This window comes from Castor canadensis, chromosome 2, assembly GCF_047511655.1.
Source record: "Castor canadensis chromosome 2, mCasCan1.hap1v2, whole genome shotgun sequence".
NCBI classification, from domain to species: domain Eukaryota; kingdom Metazoa; phylum Chordata; class Mammalia; order Rodentia; family Castoridae; genus Castor; species Castor canadensis.
Genome location: NC_133387.1, coordinates 15538812 through 15556269, shown reverse-complemented (window position 1 = coordinate 15556269; position 17458 = coordinate 15538812). Strand labels below are relative to the sequence as shown.

The window sequence follows — 17458 nt, the reverse complement described above, 5'->3', positions numbered from 1 at the left end:
TTTTAAAAATGAAGTGGACCTACACATGCTGACATGGACAAAATCTCCAAAACACAATGTTAAATAAAAGATTCAGGTTGAGTAATGTTATCACATGCTCCCAACCTGTTTAAAAATAGGTAAAACAACTATTACCACCACACAGTAAGTGTCTACCTTTGGGGAAGGATAAAGAAGTTCCTGCTTTACTCTGTATTATTTGACTCTATTTACAAAATGAGAGTATTCATGAATTGCTTGGGTAACTTTTAAAGGCTGAAAACGAAACAAGACGTTGTTGCCTTTTAAGGGCAGTCACAGAATTTGAGGAAGAATCTTTCTTTAGCTGTAAGCCAAGCTATCAGTTAAGAAGAAAACAAAAGTTTAATGAAAATACATAGGGGGAGGGGAGGAAGAAAAGGGGGGAGGGGAATTGTAAGGTTCACTGGATTAATACCAATGAAACTCAACAAATTCTCCAAGAGCTAACACAAATGTCTTCTCTTCAGTGAGGTCTTTCCCTGTTTCTAAAGCTCCCCTAGGCCTACTGTTGCCCTTCAGAAGTGACACTTACCTTGGACCTCATTAGATGAGCATCCCTGTCTCAGTGGAGGTCTGTGATCCTGTGCTAAGCTGACCAACTGTCAACACTTGACACACATTTGCTACAAATCCAAATGGTTATGTCTCCAGAAACTCACCTACAGTTTCATTTTCAGAAATTCAAACGACTCCTACCCACTATCCTCAACTCCCCCAACAAACCAGCTTCACAACTATTTGGTCAAAAGGGCAAGTCCCCTCTTTCCTTCAGGGATTCCTCAGAGCAGAGCTCTAAGGACAGTTACCTTTCCCACGACAGGAAAAAGGGCCCCTCTGACTTACCTTGAAAGCTACAACTTTTCCGGATGTGATACAAGCAGATCTGATCACTCTCCTCCTGGCTCAAAGTGTTTGGGGATACAGAACCTGAACTGTCTCTTCTCTCTACAAAGAAACCACAAAAATGTATCAGCTTCTAAGGAAGCTTTTGATACAGGATTTCAGTAGTTCAGGTACAAAACAGGGAGAGAATTCATTCATCTCTCTGCACAAGACAAAAGCCCCCCAAGGTAGCTGACAAAACCTATCCTGTTAGGGATCAAGGTACCTCCAAACACATAGGAGGGCACCCTGCTTGCTAGGAAGAAAAGTCACACAGCTGCTTATTAAACCCAGGACATTATGAAAGGATTCTTCTCAACTTTGGCTGTCCACCCAAATCACTAGGAGATGGCAAATGGAAGGCTAGTTTTTATTGTTTGATTTTACATAACAAGTACTTATTAATGAACTCTTAGACTAGATACTAATAACCAAAAAATAAGGCACTACATAGAAAACTTACATTTCCAAATGAAACCACCTCCTTCATTAATTTTAGGTTAATTATGAAGTTTTTAATATTAAAAGGACATGTATGTGCTGTCAAAGTTTACCTATCCTGGTATCATGCCAATGAGTCTTTCTTTTTAAGGAATCATTAATAATACAGGGGGCTGCACTGTGACAATTTTATAGATGTGTACAGTGTATCTGAACAAGTTCACCCCTTCCATTATATTCCCCTAATCCTCCCTCCTCTTCCCCTTTCCAAAAAATACTTGATGGGTTTCATTACACCATCTTCATAAATATACATGAAATATACTTCAAACCTCTTCACCCTCTCATTATCCCTCTCCCACTGACCCCCTCAATAGTTCCCCTTTTATATCCGTGTCCCTCCAATGAGTCTTTACCTGTTACATGTACCCCCCGCCACTTGTCCTTAAATAAGCATGCTACCTGTTGTTTGTTGATCTCTCTTCATTGCCTTTTTATAAGCCCCAAGATGTTACAGAGGCTGTAATACCTGACAGACCATGTCTATGGGCCCTGAAGAAGAGAGGGACCTTCTCTCTTTTCCCCCAGGCTGGCGACTACTCTAGGGACCTGACTTCGCTGAGTAATGGACACTCTCTCCCTTTTAACAAGGGCGTAATCCAACTGACACTATAAGCATCTACTTGAAGAAAAACCTGTCTAGTGCTGGCTTCCTACAACTGAACGGGATTAACAAGAAATAACTGAAGAAAATGTAAAGAGAAAACAGAGCAAGCACAATTTTGAAGTATAGCAATCAGACAAGATTAGAGTGTGCTGGCAGCCTGATGCTTTAGGGAGTAGATTATTAACAATCACAGCGATGTCTGCAGTTAAACCAGTGGGCATGATCATGCACTCTGAGAGGCACGGCTCTCATTCACTATAACCAGGGCCCAGGACAGAGCCCGCACATGGTAAGCATCCACGGTTGCTAAGTGAAGGAATGGAGTACGAGAGTGGCCAGCCAGTGGCCTCTAAGGTAAAACCCAAAGGAACCAATATGTCAAAAGCTCCCTTAGTTACCCTGTTATTATTCACCTGCCACATGTACCAGGTACTCAAGAAATGCTCATTAAATAAATTACCTCTACCTAGGCATGGAGGTATGTACCTGTAATCCCAGCTGTTGGGGCAGGAGACTCACTTGAGCCCAGGAATTCAAGGCCAGCCTGGGTAATGTAGTGAGACCCCATTTTAAAAGAAAATATCTACTTAAAATTGCCCATTTATCTGTCACTAAGATTGATGTTCCTTTAAAAAAAATAAATATCCAGCTGTGCACCATTGGCTCACACCTATAATCCTAGCTACTTGGGAGGCTGAGGTTGGGAGGATTGATGTTTGAGGCCAGCCCAGGCACAGTCTATAAGAGCCCCATCTCTAAAATAACGAGAGCAAAATGGAATGGAGGTGTGGCTCAGGCAGTACAGCGCCTACTTTGCAAGTGCAAAGTCTTGAGTTCATATCCTAATCCCACTTAAATAAATAAATAAAGACCCTAAGTATGCTAGCACACACTCAGTCATTCAAAAATAGCAAGGGTTCAAACTCTTAAGTTGATACAGGAAAGAGTAGGAAATACTCTGGAGTTAGTAGGTATAGGTAAAAACTTTCTCAATGAAACCCCAGCAGCACAGCAACTAAGAGATAGCATAGATAAATGGGACCTCATAAAACTAAAAAGCTTCTGTTCATCAAAAGAAATGGTCTCTAAACTGAAGAGAACACCCACAGAGTGGGAGAAAATATTTGCCAACTATACATCAGACAAAGGACTGATAACCAGAATATACAGGGAACTTAAAAAACTAAATTCTCCCAAAACTAATGAACCAATAAAGAAATGGGCATGTGAACTAAACAGAACTTTCTCAAAAGAAGAAATTCAAATGGCCAGAAAACACATGAAAAAATGCTCACCATCTCTAGCAATAAAGGAAATGCAAATTAAAACCACGCTAAGATTCCACCTCACCCCTGTTAGAACAGCCATCATCAGCAACACCACCAACAACAGGTGTTGGCGAGGATGCGGGGAAAAAGGAACCCTCTTACACTGTTGGTGGGAATGTAGACTAGTACAACCACTCTGGAAAAAAATTTGGAGGCTATTTAAAAAGCTGGACATCGATCTACCATTTGATCCAGCAATACCACTCTTGGGGATATACCCAAAAGACTGTTACTCCAGAGGCACCTGCACATCCATGTTTATTGCGGCACTATTCACAATAGCCAAGTTATGGAAACAGCCAAGATGCCCCAGCACTGATGAATGGATTAAGAAAATGTGGTATCTATACACAATGGAATTTTATGCAGCCATGAAGAAGAACGAAATGTTATCATTCGCTGGTAAATGGATGGAATTGGAGAACATCATTCTGAGTGAGGTTAGCCTGGCTCAAAAAACCCAAAATCGTATGTTCTCCCTCATATGTGGACATTAGATCAAGGGCAAACACAACAAGGGGATTGGACTATGAGCACATGATAAAAGCGAGAGCACACAAGGGAGGGATGAGGATAGGTAAGACACCTAAAAAACTAGCTAGCATTTGTTGCCCTTAATACAGAGAAACTAAGGCAGATACCTTAAAGCAACTGAGGCCAATAGGAAAAGGGGAACAGGTACTAGAGAAAAGGTTAGATCAAAAAGAACTAACCTAGAAGGTAACACCCACGCACAGGAAATCAATGTGAGTCAATGCCCTGTATAGCTATCCTTATCTCAACCAGCAAAAACCCTTGTTCCTTCCCATTATTGCTTATACTCTCTCTACAACAAAATTAGAAATAAGGGCAAAATAGTTTCTGCTGGGTATTGGGGGGGAGAGGGAGGGGGCGGAGTGGGTGGTAAGGGAGGGGGTGGGGGCAGTGGGGAGAAATGAACCAATCCTTGTATGCACATATGAATAATAAAAGAAAAATGAAAAAAAAAAAGCAGTGAACATATACAAGATAAATGATACAAATAAACATGATTCTTCAAAGCCTAAAAAAAAAAAAAAAAATAGCAAGGGTTACTGTGAACCAGGCACTCTGTGTATTGGAAGAGAAATAGAAAACAAGGCAGACAAATTTATAATAAGGGAAAAAATTCTATTTACTCATGGCAGGAAGATGGGCAAAGCCAAAAGTTAAAAATGCCTCCTGCACTCATTTCGTAAAATCCAAATAGAATACTGTGCAAAAGATGCCCCTAGAGCATGCAGCATGACATCCTAAATCTGGGGTCCCCATTGAAAGGCAAGCTCTCCCAAGGTGGAAGAAAACTGTACCAGGGGAGAAGCTGATGCCCCAATTTCAGGGCCAATCAGACACTAAAACCCATCAAATACAACCCCATCAACTCGAGAACTCAAAACCCATCAACACCAACTCACACTGTTTGACCATGTCTATGATCCTCCTAGCCTGGGTAATGTAGTGAGATCCCATTTTAAAAGAAAATACCTGCTTAAAATTTCCCGTTTATCTGTCACTAAGCTTGATGTTACCTTAAATAAATAAATAAATAAATAAATCAGCATCCAGCTGCACACCAGTGGCTCACACCTGTAATCCTTTTACTAAAAGAAGTCCAGACTTGCCCAAAGTCCAGATTCTATTCACTGGCCACGAGCATTCAGAGGCAGCAGCACTTCCCACCGGCCTTACCAGAAGTCCCCGGGGTGCCTACAGGAGGAGAGGGCACTTTGGTGTGGGCAGAGTCCTTGTTCTTGATGTCATGTGCATTTCTGTAAATGGAAGGCAGCCTGCTCACCAGGTCAGAGCTCATGCCCAACCTCTCCAATTTCTCCAGATTCTCAGTATTGGAGAAATCATGGGATCTCTTACAGCTAGTGCCAAACTTGCACTCCCCTTGTAAGAAGTACTGGCAGATATGGAGTTTGTTACATTTATCTTGAAAGGAACAAGAGCCAAAGGGTCCGTCTCCTTTGTTGTAATGTACGCAGATCTGTAGACAGAGAAGAAAAAGACATCAGCCCAGGAAGGCCTCCCTCAATACACCTCCCTGCCCACCAGGTCCTGGTGAGAAAAGGCCTCACAACCAAGGTGTGATTCCATGGTCCACAAGGGCCACAGATAGGAGACTATCCCTTACTCAAGATGATGGCTGTCAGCAGATTACCTCAGCTAACATACATTCAGAATAACCCCCTCCACTGGGAAGATCCAAAGAACCAGCCTCCTAAGAACCCCCCAATCTACCTACGTTCACCCCACCCCCCCCCGACAGCCTCACTGAATCTTCCCTACTAGGCTCCAGTTTCTCTCAACTCTCCTTTCTACAACTCAGAGACAGAGAGAGGCTCTGAGGGTTAAAAGCATCTCAGAGCAGGCCACACATCCCCTCTTCATTTCTTGAGGGAGTTAGCAGACTCAGAGTTCAACATCTGGCTCCAGTCACACAGCTATTGGTAGCATTGGATTGCTGGCAAACCTGCAATTTGAACTTCAATCAATTGTTCCTTCTTCTCTACACTCAAAATTCCTGGAGATGGAAACCAGGCCCCCACCCAATTCCCAGGCACTGCATTTCACAAGATGCAGGAATGCCCCAGAACACTGTGGAACCCTGGCTTTGACTAGCAAAATCCTCCCCTTGAAGGATGGAAGCCCCAAGGGGAAAGGTCAGAGCACAGACTATCCCATTTAAAGGCTATCTGATCGTCAGAAAATCACTCATCAGCCCTGGGATTCTGGGTTTTAATCCCTAAATGGGAATAATCCCATCAAAATCACATGGCTGTTGTGAGAACTAAATAGGAAAATATGAAGGGACCAATCAATACAGTGCCTACATGTAGTGAGTTCCTGATCTATAGTGGCCACCCCAGCCAGTCATCTGGTAAGGGACTAAAATGGAAACAGAAGTCCTGCCTGACAGTCACTCTGGGTCTCATCTCCCATGTGCTGGAAGGCATTCTCAGCTAACCTACACATCCCAGCAGAAAGGCTGCAAAATGGGTCACCCACTAGTCACCTACTGCCTGCCTTCTGATTTGCTAGTCTCACTACTGGCAAGATGACCTCTCCCAAATGTTAATGCCCATTCTCTGACACGATGCTATCCACACTCCTTCCTGGAATACAAAGGCCTGCACAGATGGGTCTCTGCCCATGCAGTTCTCTTTCTTCCCCTCCTTTGCCCCACATTCTGGTCACAATGAGTCACGCAGTGCTCCTGACTATACCAGCCCCTACTGTGGGGCAGCCTCAGAGAACACAGAGCTCCTTTTCCCAGACCTCCCTCACCTTCCCCTGCCTTGCTCTTACTCATCCTTCAGCACTCAGAATAGGCATCATCTATTTCAGTATGCCTTCCAAGCGCCCAAACTCCAGTGCCCCAGAGCCCAGAGCATCTCAAACACCACTCTGCAATTATCCTCTGACCTGCCTATCTCACCATCCAAGGCGCCTCATCACCAGTGCCCAACCTATGCTGGATATTCCTGAAAAGTTAACTAAATCAACTCAACACTAATTTTCAAAAGTAAAAAGTTAACATCTACTGTGTGACAGTCATACTAATGTAACATCTTTCTCAACTTGATGACTTTAGTTGACGAATAAAGAAGCGTTTCATTAAAATATGCCAATCTAACCTCTGTGACCTCAAACCAGAAACAGTGTCAAAGCATTCTATGCAACCTGCGCACACCACAGGAACACCCCATTCCATCTGCTGATGAAACTTGGGTCCCAGATACTGCCCTCTAGAGCCACTGCTTGTTCATGATAGAACCCCATACTGATCCTAAAGCAGACTGGATCTGCATCTGGTGAGTCACAGCCCTTTCCCTTCCTTCTTTCCTGCCATGACTGTTGGACTTGCTGCTCTGTTTTCTGAAGGCTTTCCATACCTTCTCCTGCTCCCTACTTCCAGTGAGTCCCTCACATTGCTAATCCCTACCAACTGATTCAGAATCAACGCAGTGAGCCGTCCACAATCTGAGAATTCACATCAGCTAATCTTCAAAACTCCCTGGGTGTGAATGAGTGGGTAGAGAGCACATCCTATGACTGCTGTCAGCAGCTCTGGAAGACTTCCTCACAGATCAGTGGGATCCAGTCATACCCAGCCATGCGATTCTCATTCCTGCTGCCCAGGAATGGGCCCCCCTGGGGTCCCTCATTCCCCTCAGTTCTGTGTTAGTAGCAGCTGCTGCAGGTGCTGGTCAAACAGGTTCCCTCAACCTCACTGAAGCCCTGCAAGGGCGGTACCAGCCCAACTTAAAGGGAAGGAAAGGAAGTTTCAAAATCACAAGTCTAGAAATCAGCACACAGAAATTAAACCCAGGTTTTCTCCATGCAATGTTCTTTGCCAGGATGGAGTCCTTCTCTTCAGCTTCCTTGTCTTCCAACCATCTGGCCTCTCCCCTAATATCTACAGAGAAGCCCCTTGCCACCCCGTTGGCACTCACTTCCGGCAAAAGCCAGGGGTCATTCTGAAACAAGAGTTGACAGAGTTCACTATAGGTGAGGTGGTCAACACCATGAGTTTTTAGCACACTGACGTTGTGATCAGTTGTCAAGCTGTGACCATTCCTACAGTTCTTCCTGCAAAGAAGCAGAGATGATGTTATAGACTACATTGTCTCTCTCCAAAATATCTATGTTGCAGTCCTAACTCTCAGAGCCTCAGGATGCAATTGCATTTGCAAACAAAGTATTGAAAGAGGTAATTAAATTAAAATGAGGTAATTAGGGTAGATAATTAGGACACTAATATGTCTGCTGTCCTTACAAGAAGAGATTGGTAAGACCGCATGAGTACACAGTGAGAAGGTGGCCATCTGCAAACCAAGGAAGGGGCCTCAGAAGAACCAAACCCTGCCAACACCTTATCTCAAACCTTCCAGCCTCCAGAATTTTGGGGAAGGTATAATCCCAGCACTTGGAAAGCTAAGGCAGGAAGATCTCAAGTTGGAGGCCAGCCTAAGCTACATAGTGAGACCCTGTCCCAACAAACAAAAATGTAGCCAGTCTATGGTACTTTATGAAAGCCCAGCAAACTTACACAGCTGGTGAAATCAGTCTTCATGACAATTTTTCAGGACTACTTCCTTACCCTGTTTATAAGCACCAGAGGAAAAACAAGAACATCTATGCAATGAAAGTATAACACTTATTCACCAAGGAAGGGATGGCACTGTGCAATGTCTAGAGCCCAGCACAACTCTCAGAGGGCATTTGATGAGAATGACAGGGCCATCATGAAGAGAGGCACCACAGCACACTGGACACTCAATACACACTTAAACATGGGCTAAATAAATGGGCAGGCTGCTTTACAGTACTAGGTGTGTGTACACAAACCCAGGGAGACATACAAACATGTATGTACACATACATGTGTGTACCTGATCCCAGCCCTTGGTTTAGCCCCATTCCGCCATACTTTTGATCCAAAAGTATCCGAGGAGCTCTGGCTATGAGCCACGCACTGGCACCCCGCCCTCATGACCCAAAGATAAACTTTTGAATGACTTTCTGAGTCACCAGGAAAAGTCAGGCAGCTATTTGCTTGATACAGACACTGCCATTCCTCATATTCCATGCCTATAATAAGTATCTCAAAAGAACACCAAACCCTGATCCACTCCCAAACCCATACCTCCCAATTGACTCCTCCATCTCAAAGTTAACTTTCCTCTTCTATCACAGACCAAAAACTTTGAAGTCATCCTTAATTCCTCTGTCTCTCATCTGGTGGAGGTGACAGATACAGAGTGACTCAAATATGGAATGGAAAGTTCAAGTCAGCTAATGGTGAGCAGACAGCAGCACAGAAGGAAAGACAGTTGGGGAGAGAACTGCGGGAAAAACCAGGGGAGGCTGCTGGAAGGTGTAAAGCCCTAAGACAAATAGATAAAGGGTATGGAGAAACCAGATAAGCAAAGGAATGCAGAACGTCATAGGCAGAGGGGCAAATAAATTGGTGCTGTCAGAGCCAAATATACCTAATAATTACAATGATGGTGGCTGATGATGACAATGACAGCAACAGCTAAAACTTATTGAGCATTTACCATGTACCAGGGACTGCCTAAATGGTTCATGAAAACTCATCCAGTTTTCAATGAGTCTGGGAGAGTACTATTACACCCATTTCACAGATGAGGGAACTAAGGCTTGGAAGTAAAGTCACTTGCCCAAGGTCATCAGCCAGCAAGGAGCAGGGCTGGGTTACAAAGGTAGCTATAAAGCTCTCGGCCACCAGGCATACTGTCTGCTGAGCAAAGGATTATGAGGTTCAGGCCAGAGACCAGGACAAGAGCTAATCCCGCAATAAGGAAGACAAGTAGAGTCACAGGGAAAACAAAGTGCAGCCAAACACCCACTTTCCTTTAGGTGAGCCATCCAAAAGGAATGTTCAAGAAACTCTTGCGTAAATCAAGAAAAAAAGAAAGGTGAAGAAAGAAGAAGAAAAAAACTCAGTCATTTAGGCCAGTAAATATCAGATGGCCAGATTTCCAAGATAAATAAAAATCTGTCTTCAAATTTGGAGAACTAGCTCAAGAATAGAGCTGCCATTTTTATCATACTAACTATGCACATTAAGATTCCCTAGGAGCTAGAGGTATATGGCCCAAGTGGTAGAGCATCTGTCTAGCAATCACCAGGTCCTGAGTTCAAACTCCAGTACTGCCAGGAAAAAACAATGTGGAGACAAAAGATTCCCTGGTGATCCCCATCACTGGATTCATCCAATCACCACTCTTCCTTTCTCCCCTAAGGTGGCTTGTCTCTGCAGGGTTCCACCCTCAGCCTCTTTACAGTCTCAGACCCCCTCCTCAGATCAGATCCACCTCTAGGGCTGGGGCCACACTGTACACCACCCAACATCTCCCAAACCAGTACCTTGGTGTGTGGGGGGTAAGTCTTTCTTCTGAGCTTCAGACCTGGGTAGAAAAAAAATCCTCTCCTGCTCTCAATCCACAGGAGTAAAAACCAGTGAGAGTCATTACCTCTTCTTCAGCTTCTCTTTCCACTGTCGCCAACTCCTCAAAACACACACATCCCTGGGAAAGCTTCAATCTGGTATTTCTAGTCAGCTAGTTCCTAGGGACTGTACTTCCCAGGCCCCTTGCATCCATACAGGGTCATAAGATAGCTCCTAGTCAATGGGACGTGAGTGGAAGGATATCCACCACTTCTAGAGCTGGCCCACAAAAACTTTTTCCATGTACCCCTCCAATGTGGTACCTAGAATGGCCTCAAGAGCCATGTGTTGAGGGCAGAGACTAGGTGGGTCAGCCTGGATCTCTGAATGACTGCATGGATCAAGGCCCTTATGCCAGGCCATTAAACCTGACACAAGCAAGAAATGTCAGGGCTGGGGTGTGGCTCAAAAGGTACAGCACTTGCCTATCAAGTGAGAAGCCCTGATGGAGGGAGGGAGGGAGGAAGGAAGGAAGGAAGCCTGCCATGTTAAGAAAAAGATGAGAGAGGAAGAAGGAAGAGAAAGAAGGATAGAAGGAAAGAAGGGAAGAACTAATTCTCCTAGACAACTGGACAAATTCCTTAAATTAGCAGCCACACCACAATGTGAAACCTCCTCCTAAATCTGATGGTTGCTCTCTCCTGCCATTTGATGGGTAACGTCTAAATTCTTTAGTGTATGTCACAAATCTCACTGGCCACCTGCCATATACTGGTGCTGGGAGACCGGCAGTCAGGGTCAAGCTAGCTGGGGCCTCTGTCCTTAGGAAGTTTAACACTGGGGGAGGTGAGGGCGGTCATTATAAGGACAATAAACAGCATGATGAAGAGTAAGAAGAAAGGTGCTCTTTGGTGAGACCTGAGGCATTAACGAAGCAAGCCAGGAACGGCCTTCCAGGCAGAGCCAGGCCACCAGATGAACCAAGGCTGGGCGGAGGAGGTACCGAAGGGCACCCAGGAGGGCCAAGGCTGGGGAGGTCCGGCTGGAACCGGTACCCTAAGGCCTTTGAGGGCGATGAAAGGAGTTTGCAGGTTCAGCTTCCAGGCAGGTGAACAGGAGTAGGGTGAAGTTTTCAGAGCTTCCTGGCAGCTGCTGGGCACAGAAAGCCTGGCTGCCTGGCCCTCCAATCGAGGTCACGGTGCAGCCCCAGGCCACCCCGTCCCTCCCCCACCCCGTTCCACGCCTCGGCGTCCCGGCCACCACCACCTTCTGTCTAAGCCAGTGGGTCCTCAGAGCGCGTCCTCGCTTGACCCCGGTCTCTGACACCGTTCCTGGCACCAAGCATCCGGGGGCAAGGCCACTGCGCGGGCTTGGGGTGCGGAGGGGCCCCGCGGCGTCTTACCCGGCCCTCAGGAACTTGCAGGCGCCGTAGACCATGAACTTGCAGAGGTGCAGCTGCGCGCAGACCCCCACGCAGGCGGGCTTGGAGCCCTGGTGCGCGCGGCACAGGCGCAGCGGCGACGCGGCCAGCACCACGCGCTCGCGGGCCGCCGCCACGCCGCCCGCGCCCGCGCCCGCCCGCGCCGCCACCACGAAGCGCCCGCGCTCCCGCAGCAGCCGCTCCAGCGCGTCGGTGCTCATGCCCGCCCGCAAGCGGCGTCGCAGCTCCGACAGCTCCAAGGCGCCGCCGGCCGCGCACAGCACCTGGGTCACCTCGCCCACGACGACGGCGGCCTGAGCCATGGCGGTCCGACAGCGGCTACGGCAGCGGCGACGGCTGGGGGCCGGCCCGGCTGCTCCTTGGGGTGGAGACGCTGGCAGGGAAACGAAACCGAAAGCCGGCCCCGGCGAAGGCGAGCAGGAAGACAGAACCCGTGCGGCGTCGCCACGCCCCCGGGCCGCAGCTGAGCGGCCGGCGCCCTCGCCTCAGGGCCCCCAGCTGGGCGCCCGCCGCGCGGCCCGATGACGCGCCGGCGCACGGGGTCTCCCAGGGCGCCCCCCGCCAGGCAGGACGACGGCCCGACGGAGGGATGCGCGCCCGGCCCGCCGGGCAAGTGCAACCGTCGCTCCAGGCCACTTGAGCTTCCGCGCATGCATTGTGTGCCCTTTAAAAAAGCAAATTCCAGCGTGAGAACGATGGCCCGCCCTGCCCCTGCCGAATAAAGATTGAGGCGCGGGTTGGGAAAGTCCTCCGGGCAAGTTATGGGGACCAGCTGTTCGAACGTAAAGGGAGCGTGCCCCTTGACCCTGCGATCTGTCCTCCCGAAGGATCAGTGCAGAAGTCGGAGCGCACAAGTGTTTGTGGAGGACCACGCACGTGGACGGCCCTTCCCAGCGAGCGCTGTCTGCCTTTGGTCAGAGGGACATCCGTGATGGGCTACGTGGGAGAAAAGATGGCTGTATAGAGGTGTCTGAGTAACAAAAAGCGAGTCCCATTTGTGGGTGCGAAGCAGGATTTTCTGAGCAATGAAAAAAACTAGCGAAAGTGTGAAATTTTAGAGCTCTAGAAATTAAAGGTTTGCAGCAACTCATAGCATTTAGTCAAGAAAAGCAGCTGGATCTCAGTAAGAGCAACAGTCTTTGTAGCAGTGTGTGTGTGTATTATATTGACGTTTCAGCTTCCGGCTCTGAGCCTGTAGGCAGGTACTCTACCACTTGAGCCTTGTCATCAGCCTCTTTGTAACATTTTAACTTACCCTACTTCTCAATCTCCTCGTCCAGCTCCGTGGCAACCTTGAAAAATAACAGCCCACATTCCACAACATCAGAGGGAACAGACAGGGCTGGAGCACTTGCAAAGTTTCATCCCCAAGGAAGTATTAGCGTGTGACCCACTAGTGGGAAGACCCCCTCAAAAGGCTTGTCTTTATTTGGCTTCACTGGAACTAGCCATGTCTGTTGTCTATTTTTTTGTGGTACTGGTTTGATTCAGGGCCTCACACTTGCCAGGCAGGCGCTCTATCACTTGAGCTACCTCCCTTGCCCTTTCCCTTTTTAGTTATTTTTGAGATAGGGTCTCTCGGTTTTGCCTAGGGCCAGCTGGAACCACAGGCACATACATGTCTGGCTTGTTGGTTGATAGCTTGTTAGCTTTTTGCCTGAGCTGGCCTCAAACTGCAGTCCTCTGGGATCTCTGCCTTCTGTGTAGCTGGGATTACAGATGTGAGCCACTGTGCCCAGTCTCAAACCTTTTAATATCACAACTGGCTGAGGCAATGGGTAACAGTTGGGTAAAACAATATGGAATAACCAAAAAGCTGAAGAATGAGGGGCTTTAAAAAGTGCTGGCATAATTTTAGAACCTAAAAGTCCACATGCATGTGTGGGACTGTTCACATGCTCAGCAAACACCCAAAGACTGTAACCTCTATTTGGTGGTGAGAGGGGTCTACCCAAGCAGAAAGTAAAAGCTATGCATACTTGCAAACTGTCTGACTGTTGAAGGCATGTGCCAGAATGAGCCAGAGCCTCTTAGCAAAGACAAGGGGACATGCTGGTTCCAGGTGTTTAAGGAAGTCTCCATTTAATCATTAGCTGATCAGTAGATATGTACCTTACCAAATTACTTTGGAAAAATAACTAAACAAATAAACAGCAACTACAATAATGAGCAGAAACAACAAACCCCAAGGAGAAAGAGAAATCTGACTTTGGGAGCTGCCATGTTATTTGAAATGTCCAATTTTCAACCAAGTATTATGAGACATGTAAAGAAACAAAATATGCTGGCCACCAGTGGCTCACACCTGTAATCCTAGCTATTTGGGAGGCTGAGATCAAGAGGATCAAGGCCAGCTCAGGCAAATTGTACACACAAGACCATCTCTGAACTAACCAGAGCAAAATGGAATGAAGGTGTGGCTCAAGCAGTAGGTGATCCGAGTGCAAAGCCCTGCATTCAAACCCCAGTGCCACCAAAAAAAAAAAAAAAAAAAGGAAAGTATGATCCATACAAAGAAATAAGAGCAATCAACAAACTCTGAGGAACCCCAGATTTTGGACTTTGTAGACAAAGACTTTAATTCAGCCTATCTTAGAAATGTTTAAAGAGCTAAAGGAAACTACCTCTAAAAAAAATAAAGTATTAGAAGGTTTCACCAAACAACATCAAAAAAAATTTTTTTAAAGAACTGAATAGAAATTCTGGAGCCAAAATGTATAACAGTTGAATTTTAAAAATTCACTTGCTGCAACCACAGATTTGGACAAGTCAAAGAAAGAATCAACACACTTGAAGATAGGTCAATTGAGATAGTCTGGTCTATGAAAGAAAAATAAAAAAGAATGAAGAAAAATAACCAGAGCCTTAGGAACCATGGGACACCATCAGTTGTACCCACGTATACATCATGGAAGTACTAGAAGGCAAGGACAGAGAAAAGAGGGAAGAAGAAAATATTGAAGAAACTGTAAGGTACTGCGGAATAAAGACCATGCCACGTGTGGAAAAGAAAGATTTATTGGAACCAGGGCTGTCACTGTTTTCAGGTTGAGAGTGGAACAGCTTGGCTGAATTGGGTAGTGGGCTTTGTAGGGGGGGCCAAGCCATGAGGACTGCAGAGAGTCTCTGGTCTCCCATTTCTGTGATCACCAGATGGAACTGGTCGACATTCCTGGCTAGTTGAATAACTGGAAGTTCCTGAGGTGTTTTTCAAGCAGAGAAACAAACAGGGGAGTTGGGCAAGCAGTCATAAATCAGGGGGTCTGGTTTCAGTGCTAGCTTTGGGATATCCACCCACCCCAAGAATGCCAGGGACTTAACAGCAACTATGGTCAAAACATTCCAAATTTGAAGAGAGACATTAGTCTACATATCCAAGAAGTCAATGCATTCCACGTAGGATAAACTGAAGATCCCCACTTAAACACATGGCAATCAAACTGTTAAAATCTCAAAAGCAGTAAAAGAGAAGGAACTCTTCATGTACAAGGAATCCTCAATAAAATTAGCAGCTAATTTCTTACCAGCCATTTGTACTGGAATGTAGAGGGAGGACATACTCAGTGCTAAGAGAAAAAAAAAAAAACTCAACCAAGAATTCTATATACCAGCAAAGCTATCTTTCAAACATGAAGTGTGACTTAAGACATTTCCATATAAAAGCTGGGATTATTAGTTGCTAGTACTAAAAGGAGTCTGTTGGACTAAGAGTAAAGGCCACTAAAGAGTAATTTAAATTTTCATGAAGATAGAAGAAAAAGCCCCAGTAAAGAATAGGTAAATGAAAAAGTATAGATGTATTTTTTTTGTATGTAAACTTCCCCCCATCTGATTTAAAAGCCAAATGCATTGTGCAATAATGAAAAATCATATGAAGTATTTTCTCTGACCATAAGGGAATGAAATTAGAAATCACTAACACAAGGAAATTTGCAAACATGGAAGTTCTATGACAGGCTTCTAAATAATAAGTCAAAAGAGAAATCACAAAAAAAATTAGAAAAATACTTGAAGATGAGTTAAAATGAAAACAAAGTTATGAGATGTAGTGAAAGCAGTGTGTAGAGGGAAATTTATAGTGTCAATGCCTACCTTGACAAGATCTCACATCAATAATCTCTCACCTTAGAAACTAGAAAAATAAGAGTACGCTAAACCCAAAAGAGAAGAAAATAATAACAAAAAATAATAGAGCAGAAACAACACAATAGAGAATTTTTAAAAAGAATACAAAGAATCAATAAAATCTAAAGTTGGTTCTTTAACAAGATTTTTTAAAAACTGACATATCTTTACTAAGACTGATGAAAAAAAAGAACTGATTAAAATTACTAAGACCAGGAATAAAAGGGGTTATTATTACTGTCCTGACAGAAATAAAAGGGATAAAATAACCACGTTGTATATTTGATGCTCAGGCATCTTGAGTCCTTGCTAACACTGCAGCAGGGCTAAATCCTAGATAGCAAACAACTCACAGGTTAGCGTGCTTTTCATATGCAAACCAACCCATGCAGACTTCCCGCCTGCAGCCCACTTACTCTTCAGGCTCTCACATGCTGGGCCATTCAATTCCCCAGCCCTAATCACCCCAGGCCCCAGGTTTCAAACAACTAGAAACAGTCTCTACATATCCTAAAAGCTGCTGAAATTATTAAAACCAACCTACTCTAAGCTTGCTTGCCCTTCCTCACCAGTTTCACAGAAACCAACCGTAAAGCAAGCTCTGGCCCTCATTTTCATTTCTCCTTCCTCTCTCCCCCTTCCCTATACTGGTGTGTTCTTGTAACCCCCCCACCAGTGGCATGCTGTGCTGTGCCCTGTTTTTAGAGATCTGTGACTATAAAAAACTTCTTCCTTTGTGAGTCATGTATCCATGTATTTTGGCATACCGAGTAAAATGAATCCTGAGTACCCTTTTAAAACAGATTATGAAAGGTTTTAAGATAGAATAGAGGCTGGGCACCAGTGGCTTAGGTCTGTAATCCTAGCTACTTGGGAGGCAGAGATCAGGAGGATTGCAGTTGGAGGCCAGTCTAAAAAAAAAAAAAAACACTGGCAGAGTGGCTCAAGTGGGAGAGCACCTGAGTAGCAAGCATGAGTCCCTGAATTCAAACCCCAGTACCATCAAAAAAAAAAGGATGACTACAAAATATCCAAGTGTAATTGCCCTTGGATACCTGTGAGTCTGGCATTTAAAGAGGAGGTAGGGACTAGACTTGTGAATATACAGATGGTATTTGAATACACAGGTCTGGATGAGATCACACTAGAAGAGGGTATAAATTGAGAAGAGGATTCCAAGGACCTGCCCTGCCCTTCTGGTAGAGAAAGAGGAGACTAATAGAGCAAAGAAGGTTGAGAGAGAAAAGGCAGTGGGGTAAGACTAAAACCAGAATATGAAGTCATGAAAGTCAAGTATTTTAATATTTGAAGAAGGGATGATCAACTATATTGCCTGCCATCAAGAGACTGAGTAAAAGAGAATAGAAATGTCTGCTCCACAACAACCCTCCTAAAATTTAGTAGCTAAAAAGAACAGATTTTTCACAATTTCATGAGTTGACAGGGCTCAGCTGGGTAATTCTTCTGCTCCACATGGACTAGCTGAAGTTGCTCCTGTGGCTGCATTCAGCTGGGAGTTCAGCTGGAGTTAGAACATCCACAATGGTCCCTCCTCTTTCAGAGTCTATGTGGCTCTCATCATTTAGTAGGCTAACCTGAGCTTTTTTAGAGTA

General features: G+C 45.3%; 1 protein-coding gene across 1 annotated transcript in view; it reads right to left on the bottom strand.

The window, feature by feature from the left end:
• Parp12 (poly(ADP-ribose) polymerase family member 12) overlaps window positions 1-12124 on the bottom strand; it is a 39121-nt gene extending 26997 nt beyond the window's left edge. Inside the window, exons 1-4 of the mRNA XM_074062119.1 lie at window positions 11682-12124; window positions 7818-7953; window positions 5047-5347; window positions 865-966 (exon numbers count right to left, since the gene is read on the bottom strand). Coding sequence (XP_073918220.1) covers window positions 865-966; window positions 5047-5347; window positions 7818-7953; window positions 11682-12022 — 880 coding nt within the window. The 5' untranslated portion in view covers window positions 12023-12124. The remainder of the gene's footprint in view (window positions 1-864; window positions 967-5046; window positions 5348-7817; window positions 7954-11681) is intronic.
• Window positions 12125-17458: the final 5334 nt, after the last annotated feature.